Source organism: Neoarius graeffei, chromosome 2 (genome assembly GCF_027579695.1).
Source record: "Neoarius graeffei isolate fNeoGra1 chromosome 2, fNeoGra1.pri, whole genome shotgun sequence".
Lineage (NCBI taxonomy): Eukaryota > Metazoa > Chordata > Actinopteri > Siluriformes > Ariidae > Neoarius > Neoarius graeffei.
Window position 1 is genome coordinate 61,418,856 of NC_083570.1, and position 19,944 is coordinate 61,438,799.

Below are 19,944 nucleotides of genomic sequence, written 5' to 3' on the forward strand. Positions count from 1 at the left end.
TTATGGGCATCACCTGACTTCCATACAGTTTAAAAAAAATAATAAAATGCCCTGGGGTTGCGGTGCATTTGTCACTACTTCCATTGACCACATGCTACTCAGCTGTGCTAAATCACCAGTATGGTTATTACAAAAGAGGCCTTCAGCCTGCCTCCCGCTTCCTTCCTGTCACCTCTTGTTCCCAGGGGACATGCTCACCTTGGTTGCATGACCCGTATAATCAGAAGAGGCTGCCACCAGAGTGAGCAGGTTGGAAGATCAAATGTCATAAAATTCACAGCTCGAACCACCAACTTTTCTCTTTTTGCCCGTAATGAGCATGCGGGGCTGTACTTCTAGATTCTAGGGTTGGCAACCTGGCTATTCCATAGCTTTCCTTTCTGAAATTGCTGGTTTTGTTTTCAGAGTCCGCCGGAACGTTCCAGAATTGAGCAACCGTGTCTCCAGAGGCGTTTACTGACTATTTGACTGTATTTATTTCTGTAATCCTAGAATGCATAATTAATCCTCAGAGCTCAGGTTTCGAGGTGATTTGTCAACGAGTCTTAAAGAAAGATGCTTGCAGGTGACGTCTCCGCTAATGCAGGAAGGTGGCTTTTTCCCAATTACCTTACCCTGACTGAATGTCTGTTGGAGAAAGAAGAACTCGCCCAAAAGACAAGTTAAATGAGAATGTGCTTGAGGCCCAAGGTCAGCGCCTGGGGCCCCAGTCCTGCAGAACTCATCCCCCAGGGGGGAGATTAAAGAGGGTATGCTTGCCCATTAATGCAGCTCTTCAGTGGGAAAATTGAACTGGTGACCCAGGCAGGCAGGGAGGGAGGCACCTGCCCCTGTTTTTTCTATGGCGCTTGTCAGTTATCAGGGCTTTGTTGCCATTAAGGTATTCTTTGATGGGGTTCAGGGGAAAGATGAACTAAAGGCCCCATGGCGATTGAGGTGACCCTCTTTGTTGCTCAGAGGTGCAAGGGGGAGTGGGTGGAATATTAGGACTCCAAGATGACTGGTCTAATACGCTGGAAGAGGGTATTACCAGTTCCAGCATGAGTTACTGTAGTGACAAGTGTGACTAGACTGGTTTCAAAAGGGATTAACGACAGCCGTTCGATAACTTCCAAACCCCCGTTTCTCTTAAGCATGAAGGCACGTCTAATACTCTCAGTTATTAAAGTAGGAGTTGAAATCTACTTGGCTTTAAACACAGTTTTTACTCCATCTCTTCCTTGTGAACTGGTTAGTTAATGAGAATACATGCAGCACTTGTATAAACACGTGTATAACACTTGCATTAAAAGAATGCTGCGTGTCCTATTGAAGGAAGGAAGGAAGATGAGGAAAGCTTTGTCTGCTGCCAAACGCTGTGTGCTGGTTGGTTCTTCACTGAGCCCTGTGCCTAAGCTTTGTCTACGTTTGGGCTTGTCTGCTGCACCAATTTGCTGTTCTTGGCAGCCAGGCTGCACAGAGGTATGCAAAACAGCCGTGGAGAGTCCCACACCGCAAGCATGAAAAACAGCCGACACTAGCACAATGAGCTACTCTCCACACTGGGATTTACTGAACAAGTGTGTTGGCCCATTTCGTGTTTTTTTTTTCTTTAAACGGCTTTCGCTTTGAATGAAAGGAGTCCGAGATCCATACGTTTGTTGTATTTCTTCGCAGTTTGAGAAACTCTTAGGTTCAGAGAGGTGCTGGTTTTTTTTTTTTTTGTATTGTTCGTTTTTTCTGTCACGTAATTTGTAAAATTCACACAACCTGAGCTGATACTCAGTACATTTTTGTACGTAATGTAATAGAAACCAAACAAAACTAGGTATAAAGCTGGGACTTTTAATCCTGAGTATCTAGTAAAGATTGAATTAGATTTCCAGTTGTGTTTCTGCGTTTGTTATTACCATACTCGAGATAACACTTTCCACAGTTACAGATTGCTTAAGTTTGAGCAGGCTCGTCGTGCCAAAGAGCAAGGAAATGTGTAACATCTTAAGAATGTCCTCAGATAAGAGGAACCAACTGCCTCAGGCTTTACTCCCCTTAGAGGAAAGGAAGGAGTTCAGGCTTTGTGAATGATTGGGCAATTTTTCGAGGAGACCAAACGACTGCCTCACGAGCAGATAGAAGCGAGGTTTGGTTTACATCTCACGGTCTTGCACGCCGTCAGCAGCCAACGCCCCCCAGTCCCCACCTTGCTGTTTCGGTCAACTGTGTCAAGAAAACACTCCTAATGTGTCAAAACTTGCGTGGAAACTTACTCAGCTGACTGGTTAACCCCGACAGTCAGAGAGTGCCTAGTGTAAAGAGAACATGGTTTATTGTGGTAGGGACCCTTATGCATTTCCTGTATTATTCATTTGGATCGCTTTGTGTTGGAAACTGTGGCCTGAGGCTGAGTATAGATGTGCAGACGTATGTTTTTAGAAAAAAAAAAAAAAAGCCATCAGGACGCAGCTGGTTTGATCATGTAGAGATTGAGCACTATTCACTGTGGAAATCCAAGCCAAAAGGAAAGTGATTTAACAGCACCGCAGCATGACAGCAAAGCTTCAGCTCTCCTCTGCATGGACGGGGGGGTGTTTTCTGGCATGAAAGCTCCCTCTTGACTTATGAATTAGTCTGCCGCAGGACGCAACACTTCTGCCCTGTAGTGCAAATGTCATGTCAAACGGATGACTCTGACTCTGGTTACCCCTAAGGGTTTAGCTGACACAGAGGTCATGGTCTGTGAAAGCTATTTAAGGGACATTTGTGCTCAGATGGCTGACGCTAACACCCCGGTATTCACAATGTGACCGTACACCTATGTAGCAGTCCATGTTGTTTCTGGAAGTGCAGACTTGTTTCCCTGCCTTTATGGTACGGGATTGTTTTGGAACTGTTTGAGTGGCTTTTAATGGGCTCTGAAATGGACTTTAGTCCTAAAAGCTCTAAAATGCCTTGGCTTTGATTCGGACTTCCTTTATGAGCCATGAAGTTTCAGCTCATGACTTGCGTCCCATTGGAAATACCATTTGCGCTTTAGGAAATGACATGGAATTGGCAGCTTGCTTACGTTTTACTTGCACCTTGCCTGGTAGGTGGTCCCGGGTCTCATTTCAGTACGAACCGTTAGCGTTCCAGCAACATCTGATGTCATGCTAATTGTTTGCAGATGTAATGTGTTCTCTCTGTATGTGTCTGCTTCATGCAGGCAAATTAACAATGGTTTCCTTTCGCGTGCATGATTCAAGAGGTCTGTTCAATTTTCCCACTCGTTTCACTGAAACGGAATGAGGTTCATTGGAATGGCTCTCAGACATTTCTGGTTGTCAAGGAAACATGGTATGAAAGGCTGAGCCAAACAGCGGATGGTTTGGTCCACTGCTTGTGAGAGCAAAGCGATTCTGTTTCCTGGCACACTTTAGATAAGCTGTTCAAAAGCAGCCTATTCACGTCTTCTTATGCAGCACCTTGTTGCTTTTAAAGCGGTTATCTCGAGCATGCGTTACCATTTGTATAATCTAATATGTCAAAGCAACAAGGAGAAATTTTGGAGATTAGAGCAAGATCATTCGCGTGAGGTTTGAACCCTGGTAGGTACCGTAGGTCCCCTTCATGTCAGGGAATAACTAGTATGTCAAGCAACAAGAGACAGTGTTCAGAAATTGGTGTGTAATACTAGTGATGGCTGCTGCCCCCTGGTGTTAAGTATGCACATGACTTTCACATCCAGATTTCTCTTTCCATGTCCGTTCTTTTTTTTTTTTCTTTTTTACATTCCTGTTCTTTTGTCCCACCAAAGAATTTGTCCTGTGTGCAAACATTGGTGTCGGATGTATGATGCACAAATCACTGGAGAGACCCTTTGTTCTCAGGAACAGGGGAACCCTTTGACATGCTTCAGGTGTTTCCTGCCTTAATTCAAAAATACAGGCTTTTCCGAGCTGCAGCAATGTCAGGTGGAGGACATTTGCCGACCAGTTCTCTCCCTCCCTCCCTTATTCCCACTCTTGCTAGCATACTAATGGCTGGCTGCTTTTTTTTTTTTCTTCCCCTCTGCTAGTGTATGCTGGGTAGCTGCTCAGTACTAAATGAGAAATGGACCTGAGTGGAGTATGTGCTTCTCATACTGAGACAATGATGTGCACATCCTGAATACAAAACAGTGTGTCGGACATTTTCAGATTCAAAATGTGCACGACATTCTGTTTGTTGGGTTAAAAACAGCTGTTCGACACAAGACTCGGAGCCGAAACTTGTTTGAAGGTCTCGACTGAGTTTTAGAGGCTTGTTGCTCCTTCATTTTAATTTTGTGTTTGTGTTGCAGGTATGCTGGTAGTGAATGTCACCTGGAGGAATAAAACGTATGTGGGCACTCTTCTCGACTGCACCAGGCATGACTGGGCCCCTCCACGGTAACAAAACACATTGTGAAATATCATTACAGGAAAAGTGAAAAATGCACGACAAAAGTAATACTCATAATAAAAGTCAATGTCAAGCTGCCTGTAATGGTGATGATACACGGGGCAACTTTTTGGGCAATGTTGCCGAGCAATGTTGCTGGGCAATTGCGTTTTGACTCTTTTCTATTGAGATTGGGCAACATTGCTTCTTTGAATGGTTTTGATAATCTCTGGCAACTTTTTGAGATAAGCCAATCAGAACGCGAGTATCGAGTCATGTGACCTCCGGTGAGGTTCGGATCAGAAATTTCAAACAAATATGGCGGCCGCTCAGTGTCAGTGGAGTGAAGAGATGGAGAGACTCCTCATCTGTTTTTACGCCGGTAAGTTGTTATTTTAATATTCTATATGGAGGAATTTACCTCACCAAAGCTCTAAAAAACAACAGACAGCTCGATTAAATGGTCACAGCAAAAATTAAGACATCAATTTTTTTTTAGTTAACTGTAAATTGCCGTTGCTAACTGTTGTTGCCCTGAAAAGTTGCCCTGTGTCTCACCTAGTTGCCCGTTGCCAGCAACATTGCTCGGCAACATTGCCCAAAAAGTTGCCCCGTGTATCATCACCATCAGTTATCGTATATCTAGTGTGATAATGTCATATAAGACCAATTACAGTTCGCCAGATCATTTATCGTATATTATATTAAATAGATTATACACGAGTATGTCCTTATCAGATGAAAGAGAGCGCGAGCAATAACGGTGTGCGTCAGAGTATGCTTTCAGCATTCTGTCAATGGTTGATTTCTCAGAACTATGTGTTTTTGAAATGCAGCATCAGGGTGGAATTGATTTCCCCCCCCCCTTTTCTTTTCTTTCTGCTCTTCATTGATCCAAAGCATCAAAAGCTGAAGCTTTCAGCATGTTCGGATTTCACTGTTTGATCCTGACATTGTTGAGTCCAAGTGATTTGCACTTTCGAGTTTGACCTACTTTTCAAGTTCGTAGCGACAGGATGTGTCAAAGTTTTAATGAAGTTATTCCTCCTCATTGCCTGGTACAAAGTATGACCAAAAATCTCTTTGCATTTTCATTATCGCATGCATTTTCGCAGTGGCGAACCGTTACTTTTAGAGCTGGGACTTGAGCTCAGCCAAAACTTCGCCAGACACACCAAAAAACTAACAGGGCAAAGGATTTTACAAGGGATTAGCAGCAGGCTGCCAGGTCGCTCCGTCGTGCGTAGTTGTTGATGTTGATTTTAAAAGTAACTAAGTAAGTTACATTGGGAAATGAATACTTCGGTCTGAGTGAAAAAAAAAAAAATACTGGGGCGAGTGTGTGTGTAACCGACTATAACCAGTCAGTTACTCTACTAATAACTAAAAGTCTCTGTGTGGCTAATAGATGATGCAGCAGAGGCGAAGAGTTGATCTGTCAGCATTTATTCTGGAAAACAATGAATGACAGGACTATCAACACATGGAGACAGGGGAAAAAATTCTGGCATCCCTACAACATAATACACCAGTTAGCACCCAGCCAAAGGGCTACTCGGATAAACACTCGACTTTTCACACGGAATTTTACGACGCTAATTTATGTATTTGATCCGATACAAACTGCGAATGTGTGTCAAAACATTCTTACATCAAAAAATAAACATCATATCTTGAGAAAAATACAAAAATATATTGTCCATGCAGGATTCACGAAGTCAGCTTACTCCTTTCCAGGCATCCCAAGCACGATAATGTCCACAGATGTGTTACACTAATTAACACCCCATCAGAAACAATAGTGGAACCATTAACGGAACCCAACGTATTTTACAATAGAGAGATTTGGGGAAGTTCACAAAAAAAAAAAAACTTTATTCATGTGAAATTATGAGCTTGCTACATGTGTGTGGAAAAAGAGTCTGGAGACAGAAATCTTAGTTTCTCGGTTATTAACCTTCGCTAACACTACTGATGAACGCTACACCGGCTGGAAGGTGACTTCACTGCGCTGACTCGTGGTTAAGCTCGCGCTGGCCTTCGAGAAGGCCGAGGGCGATTCATTTTTGGTCCCTCCCACTATGAATCAAAATCTGATTGGTTAATTCATCTGTCACTTCCTGCATAAAGAGACACTGCCATGGCCTTCTGTCCCAGCAATGAAGTCCTAACCAATGAGTTTCCCACATAAACTGTTCCCCACCTAGAAACAACAAGAAAAAAAAAAACTCACTGGATAACTCGATTTTAATGTTTTCAGGACAGTAACCCTTTCATTTCTGAAGCAAATTTGATCGAAAATGAGGCCCAATTAAAACGAGAAGAGAATAATTATTATGAAATTCTGAAAGAATGAAAGCAATTAAAGAATGAAAGAAATTAAATATAACCTTTAAAATGCTGATATGTTTGGACGTTCTCTGAAGGCCTTGAAGACCCTGACGGTTCCCCTCTGCATTTCCGTAAGGTGACCACCAGAATAAGCTTTGGTTTTTGTTGTTTCAAAGTACATTTCCACTGAACTTGATGTCGGAGAATTATAAGGATCATGTCGATAAAGATCACAAACTTCATAATGTATTATGGTTTTATTAAACTCAGCTTTGGTATAAATGTGTGTTCCAGTATTTCTGATTCAGCAAAACTATACAACTTCATAGGTATTTTCCCACTCCTTTGGGTTTATTCTGAGCCAGCGAAAAGAATGAGACAGGCTATTTGATTGAGCTCCCTGGCTTTTTTTCCCAAGCCCATGCCCTGTCTGTTAGAGGATATTATCACCACATATCTGATCAGTGGACAGGTCACTATAGCCTAATCCTGCAGCACACCATCCGTCAGAACAAGCACCGCTGTCGAGATCAGGGGTAACAAGAGGATTAAAAAAAAAAAAGATCTCTCCTGGGACTGCCAAAGTGGCACACGATCAAAATGGAGATGATTTCATAGAAGAGGTTATCCTGAGTGCCTTCTTAGTGCTGTTAATGTCTGGTATAGTACAGGAAAACGTAGACAGAGAATTCACCGTACTCTGAAAGCCTCGTCTTCTAACACGTCTGCTTTGTTCATTTGGTTTGATGAGTAACTCGTCAATTAATACCCATTGTTGCTGGCTCCATTCTCCAAGTGACATTTCCTCCAAGCTAATCATTTCTCTTCTTGTTCTCACAGATTTTGTGAATCACCCACGAGCGATATGGAGATAAAAAATGGCCGAGGCAGAGGGAAAAGAATGAGACCCAATAGCAACACTCCAGTTAATGAGAATAGTAACTCCTCTGACAACAAGGGGAGCAATAGCAGCAAGACACGAGCGGCATCTAACAACAAAGGACGCCGGGGCAGTCAGAACTCTTCAGAGCGCCGTACGCCACCCAATAGTAATACTGAGGACATCAAGGCCAGCCCATCATCCATAAACAAACGCAAGAGCAAGCCTGCCTCAGACATGGAGCCAAATTCTAGCTCGGAGGACACCAAAGGTAGCAAGCGTATGCGCACCAGCTCCAACAGCGGAATGCCTCATGCTGTCCTTCCCATTCCCGTTATCAAAGCAGAGCCCCTGCCCCCTTCTCTAGATCGCAGTTGCCCCTCCCCTGTGCTTATTGACTGCCCCCATCCCAACTGCAACAAGAAATACAAGCACATAAATGGCCTGAAGTACCACCAGGCACGCGCCCACAATGATGATGATATCAAACTAGAAATGGATGGGGACAGTGAATATGGAGAGGATTCTACTTTGCATCCAGAACCAGGCAGCTGCAATGGAGCTTCTATTTCTCAGAAAGGCTGTGTCTCTCCAGCTCGATCGGTTACCCCAAAAGGTAGAGGGTTTGATGTTCAGAGCCCATCACCTTCATCGGGCAAGTATGCCTCCAAACAGTCCAGTAAAAAGAAGGCTGAGGTTGACCATGATTCTGGAGTGCATTTAGATGGCTGCGAAGATGGCCCATGTCTGACAGATGAAGCTAGCAATGATGGCATCGATGATAAGAAAAGTGTAGACAAGGCTAAGAAATCTGGCAGTGGTTCCAAAGCAGATAAGCTGTCTCAGAAGGCTGTAAAGTCTGCAAGACCGATTGTACCATCCATACCACCACAGCAGCTCTATGGCTTGCAAGCATCAAGCTTCCCTGCACCGAACTCTAGTTCCTCTATGAGCATGAGCACAGTGGTACAATCGGTTCCCAAAAGCCCACAGCTGAAAGCCATCCAGCCCAAGCCTGTTGTAAGTGGAGACCCTTCTATGAACCCGGCTTTAAGTGGTTCCAAGGACAAAAAGAAAAAGGACAAGAAAAAGAAGGAGGGTGCAAAGGAAGGTGACAGTCCCAAAGCCACTGGAAAAGGAGGGAAGTCCGAGGAAGGAAAAAGTCCTTACTCTGAATCCTCAGACCCAGGCAGCAAGAGTGATTGCCTTCTCAACGGTTCAACAGATCCCCACCAGAGTCGCTTGGCCAGTATCAAGGCCGAAGCCGATAAAATCTATAGCTTTACTGATAATGCCCCCAGTCCATCAATTGGCGTAGCCAGTCGGATAGAGAGTGGAGGTATGCCCCAGCCTCTCACCCCGCTCCACGTAGTCACCCAAAACGGGGCCGATAACTCCTCAGTGAAAACCAACAGCCCAGCCTACTCTGACATTTCAGATGCTGGTGAAGATGGCGAGGGCAAAGTGGAAGGTGTGAAGGTAAAGTCTGAAGATCAGGCACCCAGAGAAGGCGCTAAAAAGGCTCTTTTTGCCACGCAGCCTCCAAACAAAGAGTCTCCCTACTATCCCAACTATGAGACATACTACTCACCCAACTATGCCAATCCAAATCCCAGCCCAGGGGTCTCAAATACTAGTGTACTGTTACAGGATGGTGCTGTGAAGGTGAAGAAAGAAGAAGAGACGGACATGGGGGATGAAAAAGGCAAATCGGAACAGCCCGAAGATCGCAAGACCGATATTAGCATGCCTAGTCAACAGCAACAACAGCCATCTGTCATCCAGCAGCGGTCGAATATGTATATGCAGCCTCTCTACTACAATCAGTACGCCTATGCCTATGGCTATTCACCAGACCAGGCTTATCATAATCACTTGATGAATACTAATCCAGCCTACAGGCAGCAGTGTGAGGAACGGCAGAGGCAGGCTGCTGAGCAACATCGAGTGGGAGAGAAGAAATCTGAGTCCGTTCCGAAGGACAGGGATGTTTCTGTGAAGGCAGAGGAGTGGAAACAAAAAGCATCAGTTCCTCCAACTTTGTCTAAAGCACCGAGCCTATCTGACCTCGGTAAGCCCTCACCCCAGAGCAAACCCAAAGAGTTGACCTCTGAGCCAGCCAAATCTGTCATCATCCCAAAGGCGGAAGATGGGAAGCCACCGGTCCAGGCGCCAGAAGGGCTGAAGATGAAACTGAGTGAAGGCGGACACCATGGAAAAGAAGAGCAGAAACTGAGTATTGACTCCGGAAGGCCTTCAGCCATGGAACAGGCCATGTACATGTACAGACAGGTGATGGAAACCTTGAGAGTTTTTTTTTTCCTTTAACTAGATATGTACATAAATAGTATATGTCAAAATACTGTGTAGTATACTGGCAGCTTAGTACTGACACTAAAATAGCGCAATCAGTATAATTTAATTTTCGTTATGTTCTCCGGAAAAGAGATTCTAAAGTAACTTTTTCCTTCCAGGAGCCTGATTCTCGACTCTGGCCCTACGTTTACCCCAGCAAGTACCCTGATGCGCAGAAACAGCTCGAGGAGGAGCGGTGGAAGGAAGAGCGAGAGCGTGATAGAGATCGAGACAGGGACAGAGAACGAGATCGGGAGCGAGACAGGAAGAGTAAAGAAGAGAGACCTCGTCCCAAAGATACTCCTAAAGAAGAGGGCAAAGATGGGATTGAGCCACGGACCTCAACAGCCTCTGAGGAGCATAGAGGGCTGAGCAAAGACCCCAGAGCCCATATGCAGTTCTCTTCAGCTCTGCCTCAACACCAGTCTTATATGCCATACATGCACGGATACCCCTACAGCCAGGGTTATGACCCGAGTCACCCAGGATACAGAGGGATGCCGTCTGTGATGATGCAGAACTACCCAGGTAAGATAGTTGTGAATTGAAATGAAAAACGTGGTGATTTTTTTTTTAAGCTTTTTGCAATATTTCCACAACAACATACACAATTTTATTCAACGTTAATGGTGCGTATTCTTTACAGGGTCCTACCTGCCAGCAGGTTACTCATTTTCACCGTACAGCACTAAGATTTCACCAGGTGAAGAAGGTGATAAAGCTCGTGCCAGTCCGACAGTAACTGGCAAATCAGCTTCAGATTCGAAAGCCTTGGATATTCTGCATCAGCACGCGAGCCAGTACAAGAGCAAATCGCCCACAGTGGGAGACAAAGCATCTCACGACCGAGAGCGGAGCGGGGGCGAAAGAGAGCGAGAAGGTGACCGACCACGATCCTCTCCCTCGCAGAGATTAATGCCGTCCCATCACCACTTGGGTTACTCTCTTATCTCTGGACAGTATGATTTGTCTTATGCCCCCGGTGAGTAAAGAATTTGCTTGTGTATTTGCTCTCATCCCCAACGGTTACGTATATACAGTGCTGTGCAAAAGTCTTAGGCACGTTTCAAGAAATGCTTTTGGCCAAAAATGGCTTAAAAATAGTGAAATGAAATGTTTCAACGTTAAAAAAAATACAGTAAGCAGTAAGCCATAACAAATGAAACAAAGTCAATATTTGGTGTGAGACGACCCTTTGCTCTAAAAATAAAAAAAAATAGTAGTCTCAGGTACAGTGAGTGCAGTTTGATGCGGAAATGAGCTGTAGGTTTTACTGAGCATCTTACAGAACCAGCCACAGTTCTTCTGGACACTTTGACTGTCACACTCGCGTCTTCATTTTGCACCAAAACCCAGCAGCCTTCGTTATGCTTTCTTTTTTAATCGGAAAAGCACTCTCTTATGGAATATTCTGCTCAGATACAAACACTTTTTTTTTTTTTTTCCCTGTAATATTTAATTTTGTGCTGGAAAACGAACGTTTGGACTCCAAAATGTTTTTGTACCGACTCGATAATGTAGAAGTCATAAACTAGAAGTCTATAACCAAAGTTGGTATGGAAAAAAATCGGGTGCCTCAGATTTTTGCACAGTACTGTGTGTGTTTTCAGATTGCTGAGTAGAAGAAGGTTTTGATGGAAAAGAAATTGACAGTAGGTTTTAGAAAATCACTCCCATCAGGTGACAGTTTTGAAACATACTTGCTAAACATTTGAATAAATTGGGTTCTTAGTGATCAGCGTGTCACATTAATAACCCTTAAGGCAGTGGACAAAGTTCGACACTTTCCTCAGAAATACCCGGAGCTAAATATCTCACTGAAGATCGTATTGATATCCTTTGCAATATGCAAACGCTGGCCATGCAAAATCATGGAGAGTGTGCATGTCTGGATTCGAGCATTTCTAATTTGCATATTCATAGACTGTAGATTTCTTGATGAGAGTAAAAGCCTTGTGTGTTTGTTATTTAATCACAATGTCTTTGTGAAACCACATCAGATAACTTACTGTGCAGTATACAGGGTGTCCCAAAAGTCTGGACCCATCTCTCTTTCATTAAACACAACTGCTCAGATTGGTGGCGTTGGACTTTGCGATGCTTGTGTGTACGCTGAATGCAAGAACATTTAACAGTTATTCCACGAAATCGAGGCGTTCGTGAGCTGATAGCCAACGTGGCACGTAAAACCATATCTCATCTCATCATCTCTAGCCGTTTATCCTGTTCTACAGGGTCGCAGGCAAGCTGGAGCCTATCCCAGCTGACTACGGGCGAAAGGCGGGGTACACCCTGGACAAGTCGCCAGGTCATCACAGGGCTGACACATAGACACAGACAACCATTCACACTCACATTCACACCTACGCTCAATTTAGAGTCACCAGTTAACCTAACCTGCATGTCTTTGGACTGTGGGGGAAACCGGAGCACCCGGAGGAAACCCACACGGACACGGGGCTCGAACCCAGGACCTTCTTGCTGTGAGGCGACAGTGCTAACCACTACACCACCCACGTAAAATCATTTCGGACAAAATAATTTCTGCTTAGCATGCACGTGACAGATTGCATGCATGTGTAGTAAAGTATTCAAATTTGACAAGATTTACATCAACAGTCGATCAGTAAAAATGCATTTTATCAAAAAAATTCAGCTTCAGACTTTCTAAAAGAAGTGAAAAAATGTTCAAAGTTCATCTTCAAACTTCTTTGAGCTTTTGAACCAGTCTAAGAAAATTCAACAAATTTTAATGCTTAAAGATGAAGAATGAAAACAAACTGGCGAAATGACAGGAGCAATTCGTGAAAAATGCTATAATAATAATAATTCTTGAAAAAATTTTAAAAAGATACGTTCTTACCGTCAAATACTTTTATTCCATATTTTGTTGCTTTTTTTTGTAGTTTTTTTTTAGGTGTTTTCGAGTCGAGTTTTTATTTCGTCCTCGGTTGGTTTAGTAACGCGCTCCACCATTTTGTTTTTCTCTACTCACACTGTTGCCCCTTTTCCACCAAAGCAGTTCCAGGGCTGGTTCGGGGCCAGTGCTTAGTTTGGAACCGGGTTTTCTGTTTCCACTGACAAAGAACTGGCTCTGGGGCCAGAAAAACCGGTTCCAGGCTAGCACCAACTCTCTGCTGGGCCAGAGGAAAGAACCGCTTATGTCAGCGGGGGGGCGGAGTTGCTAAGACCAACAACAATAACAAGACCGCGAAAGATCGCCATTTTTAAGCGACGAGAAGCCGCAGCTGTACAAACGCCATTATTATTGTTGTTGTTGCTGCTGCTGCTTCTTCCGCATTGTTTTTGCTTCGATATTCGCGCCAAGGTTTATGCAAACGTAGCAACGTAACTGACGTATACAGCGACGTAACTGACGTATACAGCGACGTAATGACGTGGCTCCGCTTAGCACCGCGAGCTATGGAAAAGCAAACTGGTTCTCAGCTGGCTCGCAAGTTGAACGAGTTGTGAACCAGCACCAGCACCGGCCCCGAACCAGCCCTGGAACTGATTTGGTGGAAAAGGGATATATATGAGCTGATTGGCCTAGTAGTAGAGTAGCCAATCAGAGCGTGCGATTTGCTCATATCCAGTGAATGTGGATAGAATAATTCTTAATGTATCAAAACTGATGCAGAGATCATTTCCTAGTTTAGTGCAAGTGCCAGAGTTTTGGGAGACCCTGTAGAAAAAAGGTTTATGGTCTTTAAAACAAGTCTGAGGTGATATACTCACTGCTTTAGTGTCATTTATTTTTCAAGCTAATTTGATTCCTGACAAATGTCCCCCTTTTTTCTTGAACGCATCTCTCGTCTTCAGCCATTGTTGCGAGTCAGCAAGCCTCTGGCCCTTCGCTCTACCCCCCTGCACGGAGGTGAGAACGGTAAGATGATATTCTTCTCTGTGGTTTATAAAATGTCAGTTTCTAAATTCTGATCTCCAGCCCGTATGTCCGTCCGACAGCGAGCAGTAGTATGCAGTCTGTGTTGCCCTCTAGTGGAATAAATCCTTGTTTCTTTATAACAACATCAGAACAATTTAAGATCTTTTATAAATGTTTTTTTTTCTTTCTTGTTGTAATAAGTCTGTCTCTTGTATTTCTTGTAGGCACACATGACAATGTCAGAACTGTTCCATACCTTTTGCTCCAGCACCTCCAGATGGTGACTTGTGGACCTCAAGCTTCCTTGCAGCCATGTGATGAGATCACATGAGGAAAGAGTGTGGACTTTATGACATCAGTTCAATGGTGTTCCTGAATTTTTTGTTTGTTTGTTTGTTCTTCCCGGATTTCCCGGTGTGTTTGACCCCCATCATTGGAGATGGACGGAGGGTACCAGTATCACCCCAGCCCTATGCCCGTCTGGAAGAGCTCGGTCGCACGTCCCCTCTGTCACACTAATGAGGTACTCATGAGGGATGAGACAGGGCGCCTTCTGCACAGAGTCATGATGTGGTAGCTCTCAAAAAAAAAAAATCCTTGGGTTTCAGGAACGTGGGGGACAGAAGAAGCAGGAAATGGACAGCATGGAAATGGAAATTGACTACTTGGCTTCGTTTACCGGTCTGGATCTTGAGGAGGAACTTGACGGAACTGTTAATCAAGTGCCCCAAGAACAGACCACACAAATTGATGGATATTTCCGTGGTTTTTTTTGTTTGTTTGTTTGGTTGGTTGGTTGGTTGGTTGGTTTTTTGCCTTTTCTGCATTCTTTTTTTTAAGGGTGAGAAAGAGAACAATCACCATCTTCTTGGTTGCTTTTTTTCTCATTTCTTGTCCAGACAAACACCGGCTGGACTCTATGCAAGCTATTGACGCTCACCTCTTTCATCCAGTTTAGATTCAGGGGATATACTACAGTTCCTGTTCGGAAAATTTTGCATCTGCTAACAGGAGTTCATAGAAATGAGCCTTTTGTAGTTTTGTTAAGACATTTAAAACACCACTCTCTCTTCTAATCAGCCTGTGTCAATCACCACGTTTTTCTTTGAAGGAGACGAGCAGGCCTCTGCCCACCTGTCCTTTCCCATCGCCATCTTCGTATTGAATGCTATACTGGCTACTGGTAGTAGTAGTAGTAGTAGGTAATGGTTTTCCTCCAAGGGGCTCCATGTTACTCCAGCGCCATTTATATACCCGCCCTGTATTTAACTCCACGGTTTGGGACTACTGACCTTCAGCTGCTTTAGATCGGTGCTCCAGCATGCTGCAAAGGACTCCATGTGTGAAGGGGGAAAGGGGGACGACGTCGAGACTGCATTCTGTGCTACGGTAGTAGGCTGGACCGGAGTAGTGCCTTCCTTTGTGGCATCACAACCAGCACCTCTGAGCAGCCCTGCTTAGGAGGAAGGCATTCGTACTCGTATTCTTATCGGAGCTTCTCCATGACCCGGCTTCTCTCACCGAGACGGTCTTTCTGTGATGAGGCGCATGTGTCCGCGTGACATGGGAATGACCAGACACTTTCCATACCGCATGGTCTGGTCATAAACTATTGAACACACCCATGCTGTTGTTCACGATGCTGCTGCTCGAGAGCCTCATGCCAAACTGCATGACCAGAGTGTAAGACCTGGGGGAAGTGCCCTCATGAACACGCGAAGAGTTCAAACAGGAAGTCTGTACGGGACATTCACGTCTGCGTGCTGTGGCTAAACATGGGCTACACTACACCCACTGTGTGAGGTCTGTAGTTGGGTTGGGACTCCACACAGATTTCTCAGACAGAATATGTTAACGCGTAGAGTTCCTGTATGCCGGAGTACATGCGCTTCGTCCGTGTTCCAGGTCCCCCCCCTCCTCGGATAAGCCCCCAGGTTACTCTCCTTCCCACTCTTGTCATTTGTGGTGTAGTATAGCACTAGAAAAATACTAACCTACACCGAGAGAGAGGCAAGCTCTGCACGTTTGCCTCACTTCCTGTCACTCCCAACCCCCTTCTATCACACACGTACTCACGTTGTGCTTTCTGTATATATTGTACAGAGGAATTATTTTAAAGAGGTTGTTGGATGCTATTGGATTTTCCTACTCCTTTTTTTTTTTTGGTCGGTTAGCCTTTTTTTCTACTATTGTTGATATAATATGAATATGTAGCTGGTGTAACGGCTTTATAATTGAAGTGTTTATTATATATTAAATATCCAGCTTGCCCCCCCCTTCACTCTTTTCTTCCTAGCGATCCCGTGTTCGCTAAGCATGTCACCACTCAGTGTTCAGTTTCAGTTGGTCTGTCCCGGTTGTTTACGTGATATAATGAAAGCTAGCTGTGGTGAGCTGTATGAACGGACTTTGTCCAGATTAGTGCTAGCAATCAGTAAATAAATACAGGTCTCATTCTGCTCCTAACAGATTTGCCCGAGTGCCATTTTCCCCTGTCCTGTCAGGGGCCACGTGGTTAATCCCTTAATGTCCCGAGTCAGTTATTCCGCTTAAGGTACATAATTTAGTTACTTCGGTATGACCTAAGCAGAAAAGATGAGCGAGGAATGTAAACCTGACCCGCTTCAGGGGGTTAAACCAGTTCCCTCTGTGACCTGCTTCCACAAGATGCACGTCAGTACAGCAAGGCAGCTCTGCTGTATTTATGAAGTGCCATCGACACAAGAAGAGGTTTATTGCATCCACACTAAACAAAAATGCGTTTCAGCATATAACAGACTAACTGAATCGTCACTTAGTCCGACCTTAAACACTAACAGACGTGCAGGTTTAGAAATGGAGCCGCTTTCAAACTGCAGATTCTTTTCAAAGACTTCTCGGCTGTGCATCCGAATCAGGACGGCTGCTTTTCTGTCCGATTCGCTGGCCAGATGATTTGAACACAGTTTTTGTTTTGTTTTTTTTTCATCCGAAACCCTCTGTGACTCAGACTAGAAGTTGTCCTTTTAAGTTGGGGTATGATTGTGTTCCCATACCCAAATCCAGACTGTCCCAGTTTACAGAAAGGCCTGGACTTGCATTAGCAGAAAAGAACCCTTGGGCATACGGGGAGAGGTTTTACAAAAGTAGTAGTAACTGTTTTATCTTTGATCATATAACCAGTTAACGTGCTGTCTGGTGAAAAAGCGCTTGTAATAAGTTATTTTTGAGGCAATTTCAGTACTTGTTTACCCTGAGTGAGGTAAGTCAGTCGGTTTGTTTTGAAACTTCGCAGATGTTCACATTTGTCTCATACGGTGCTACTATGGCTGATCCCCTACAGTCCTTGATGTAAGGACCATGGTTTTTGTTTGTTTGTTTGTTTGTTTGTTGGGGGGGTTAGGGGTTTTTTTTCTTTCTTTCTCCCCAGTTTCTACTTCCTGATATATTTGGTCCCAACAAATCATGATACCCAAGGTTACCCCCAGTTTCTCAGTTATTGGTACTTGAAAGAAAGATGTTTACAGCTTTTGTTCATTTCTATGTTTGGATGCGTTTCTCTTGTAAGCCCGTCTGTCCATCTTCCTCTGTCTCGGAGCTCTGCATCGTTCTTTCTCTGCCTCTGTCCCCTCACTCTTTTCCTGGGGTTGTCGTATGTAAAGTGTACATTGCCACATGTCTTTTTTTGATACAATATTCTAACTTGCCTTTGTACATTTAGGCAGAAAATAAATCTTTTTATGAGACAATCACTCCTGTAGCTCTGCCTCATCTGTACTTTTTTCAATTTTAGTCATGATGGAGCGCTGTCTTATTTCATTCTTAATTCCCTTAACATCTCAGAAGCATTGCTGTGCTCGTAACCTTCACCTGCTCAGCTAGAGACCTGGACTGTATTCTGTCACACTTGTGAGTCGTTTGAGGTAAAAAATAAAAAAAAGCCGAATGAATAAATGTAAATGTACATACTGAGTGTTTCTAAGTTGTAAATACATTTAAAAGCAACGTAAATGTTTCAACGGAATGTAAATGGTCAAGACAATAAAATGTGATTAACACCATCAACATGGTCATATTTTCACACATGAATGCCCTGATAAAAGATTTTAGAGCATTTTCATCACATTTGATGTGCCATTTCGTAGTACATGAAAAAAGTAATGTATGGCAGGAATGTGATGCGACGATTCTCGGGCTTATGACTGAACGACCCCAGCTTGAACGTTTATTTAAATAGCGCTTTTTGTAGTTCATAATTTTCTATAAGGGTGGCACGGTGGTGTAGTGGTTAGCGCTGTCACCTCACAGCAAGAAGGTCCGGGTTCGAGCCCCGTGGCCGGCGAGGGCCTTTCTGTGTGGAGTTTGCATGTTCTCCCCGTGTCCGTGTGGGTTTCCTCCGGGTGCTCCGGTTTCCCCCACAGTCCAAAGACATGCAGGTTAGGTTAACTGGTGACTCTAAATTGAGCGTAGGTGTGAATGTGAGTGTGAATGGTTGTCTGTGTCTATGTGTCAGCCCTGTGATGACCTGGCGACTTGTCCAGGGTGTACCCCGCCTTTCGCCCGTAGTCAGCTGGGATAGGCTCCAGCTTGCCTGCGACCCTGTAGAAGGATAAAGCGGCTACAGATAATGAGATGAGATGAGATAATTTTCTATAATTAAAAAACCACAAAGCTCTAGATCATTTCCCAGGTTGGTTAAAATGGTGTTAATGTAAAGAATACATATGTAAATCAAACCAACACGCTATAAACTGGATGAAGAGCACATCCACTGACAGAGATGTAATGTGCGTCCCCCATGCTGCTCTCTTGTTTCACCGAAAGCTATGCTGTCGGGCTTTTAAAACATTTAGTTCATCTCATTCGAGTGCCATATTTATCTCAGGAAATGATGCACGGCAGCTGCACACAGGGAGCTGTATTTATTTTCTAATTAGACTTTACACAGTCTGGCAGATAGTTAATGTTGCTGTAATTCTCCTACAGCCTTTTATAACCGATTACTCAGCTTCTGCTTCAGAGGCTTTTAAGTGCACACATTAGGGATTCTATCCATGAGACTCTTAAGTCTTTTCAAAATCTATGTATAGCAACTCAGGATAAGGAGAAAGATCCAGTATCCGGAGCATTTCTCTCTGAAACGTATCACATTTTCATGAATGTACTCAATATGGAGCTGTTAGCATCATCCAGAAAGCTTTGACTTGTTGTGCTGTTAAATTAACTGTAGCTATGTACAGGTCATTGTAGATTCCTCACTAGGCTCCGAAACGCCACCTTTACTCGCAACGGTACATCTTTTTTTCCCTAAGAAATCTTATGTTTGTGGTGGCACGGTGGTGTAGTGGTTAGCGCTGTCGCCTCACAGCAAGAAGGTCCGGGTTCGAGCCCCGTGGCCGGCGAGGGCCTTTCTGTGTGGAGTTTGCATGTTCTCCCCGTGTCCGCGTGGGTTTCCTCCGGGTGCTCCGGTTTCCCCCACAGTCCAAAGACATGCAGGTTAGGTTAACTGGTGACTCTAAATTGAGCGTAGGTGTGAATGTGAGTGTGAATGGTTGTCTGTGTCTATGTGTCAGCCCTGTGATGACCTGGCGGCTTGTCCAGGGTGTACCCCGCCTTTCCCCCGTAGTCAGCTGGGATAGGCTCCAGCTTGCCTGCGACCCTGTAGAACAGGATAAAGCGGCTGGAGATGATGAGATGAGATGAATCTTATGTTTGTAATTGTACCTTTAAAGGGGTACTGCACGCGTAAATGTTTATCTGTAAACTAAATGATATGACTGTACTATGATGATGAAAAACATCAATGCTTGTGTTAATATTAACAAAATTACTATGTTTGATAAAAATTGGCATTTTATGGGTTGAAAATGGCTCAAAACGCCATTTACTGGTTAGTCATCCTGAACCTTGCAAGGCCGATGCTGATGTAGAGTTGACCGTTTGGTATTTTCTTTGGTATTCATTCTTTTTTTTTTTTTTAAATGTTAACACCCTTTAATCAGAGGCGAGTGGCCCTTGAGAAGGGAGTCTATGAAATCACACTCATCTTCAAATACACAGTGTCAGCCAAAAGTTTGGACACACCGACTCATTCATAGGGTTTTCTTTATTTCTATTAATTAACAGGCACTTCTTC

General features: G+C 44.0%; 1 protein-coding gene across 6 annotated transcripts in view; it reads left to right on the forward strand.

Moving 5' to 3' along the window:
* Window positions 1-17,869, forward strand: part of znf609a (zinc finger protein 609a) — a 341,741-nt gene extending 323,872 nt beyond the window's left edge. For 5 of the 6 annotated variants that reach the window (XM_060914585.1, XM_060914590.1, XM_060914587.1 and 2 more), the window contains 6 exons: window positions 4,298-4,385; window positions 7,549-9,880; window positions 10,063-10,471; window positions 10,590-10,925; window positions 13,766-13,820; window positions 14,054-17,869. In XM_060914585.1, the coding sequence (XP_060770568.1) occupies window positions 4,298-4,385; window positions 7,549-9,880; window positions 10,063-10,471; window positions 10,590-10,925; window positions 13,766-13,820; window positions 14,054-14,063 (3,230 nt within the window). In that variant the 3' untranslated portion in view covers window positions 14,064-17,869. Of the gene's footprint in view, window positions 1-4,297; window positions 4,386-7,548; window positions 9,881-10,062; window positions 10,472-10,589; window positions 10,926-13,765; window positions 13,830-14,053 lie in introns of all 6 variants that reach the window. The other variant, XM_060914586.1, reaches the window with a different exon arrangement.
* The last annotated feature ends 2,075 nt before the right edge of the window (window positions 17,870-19,944 follow it).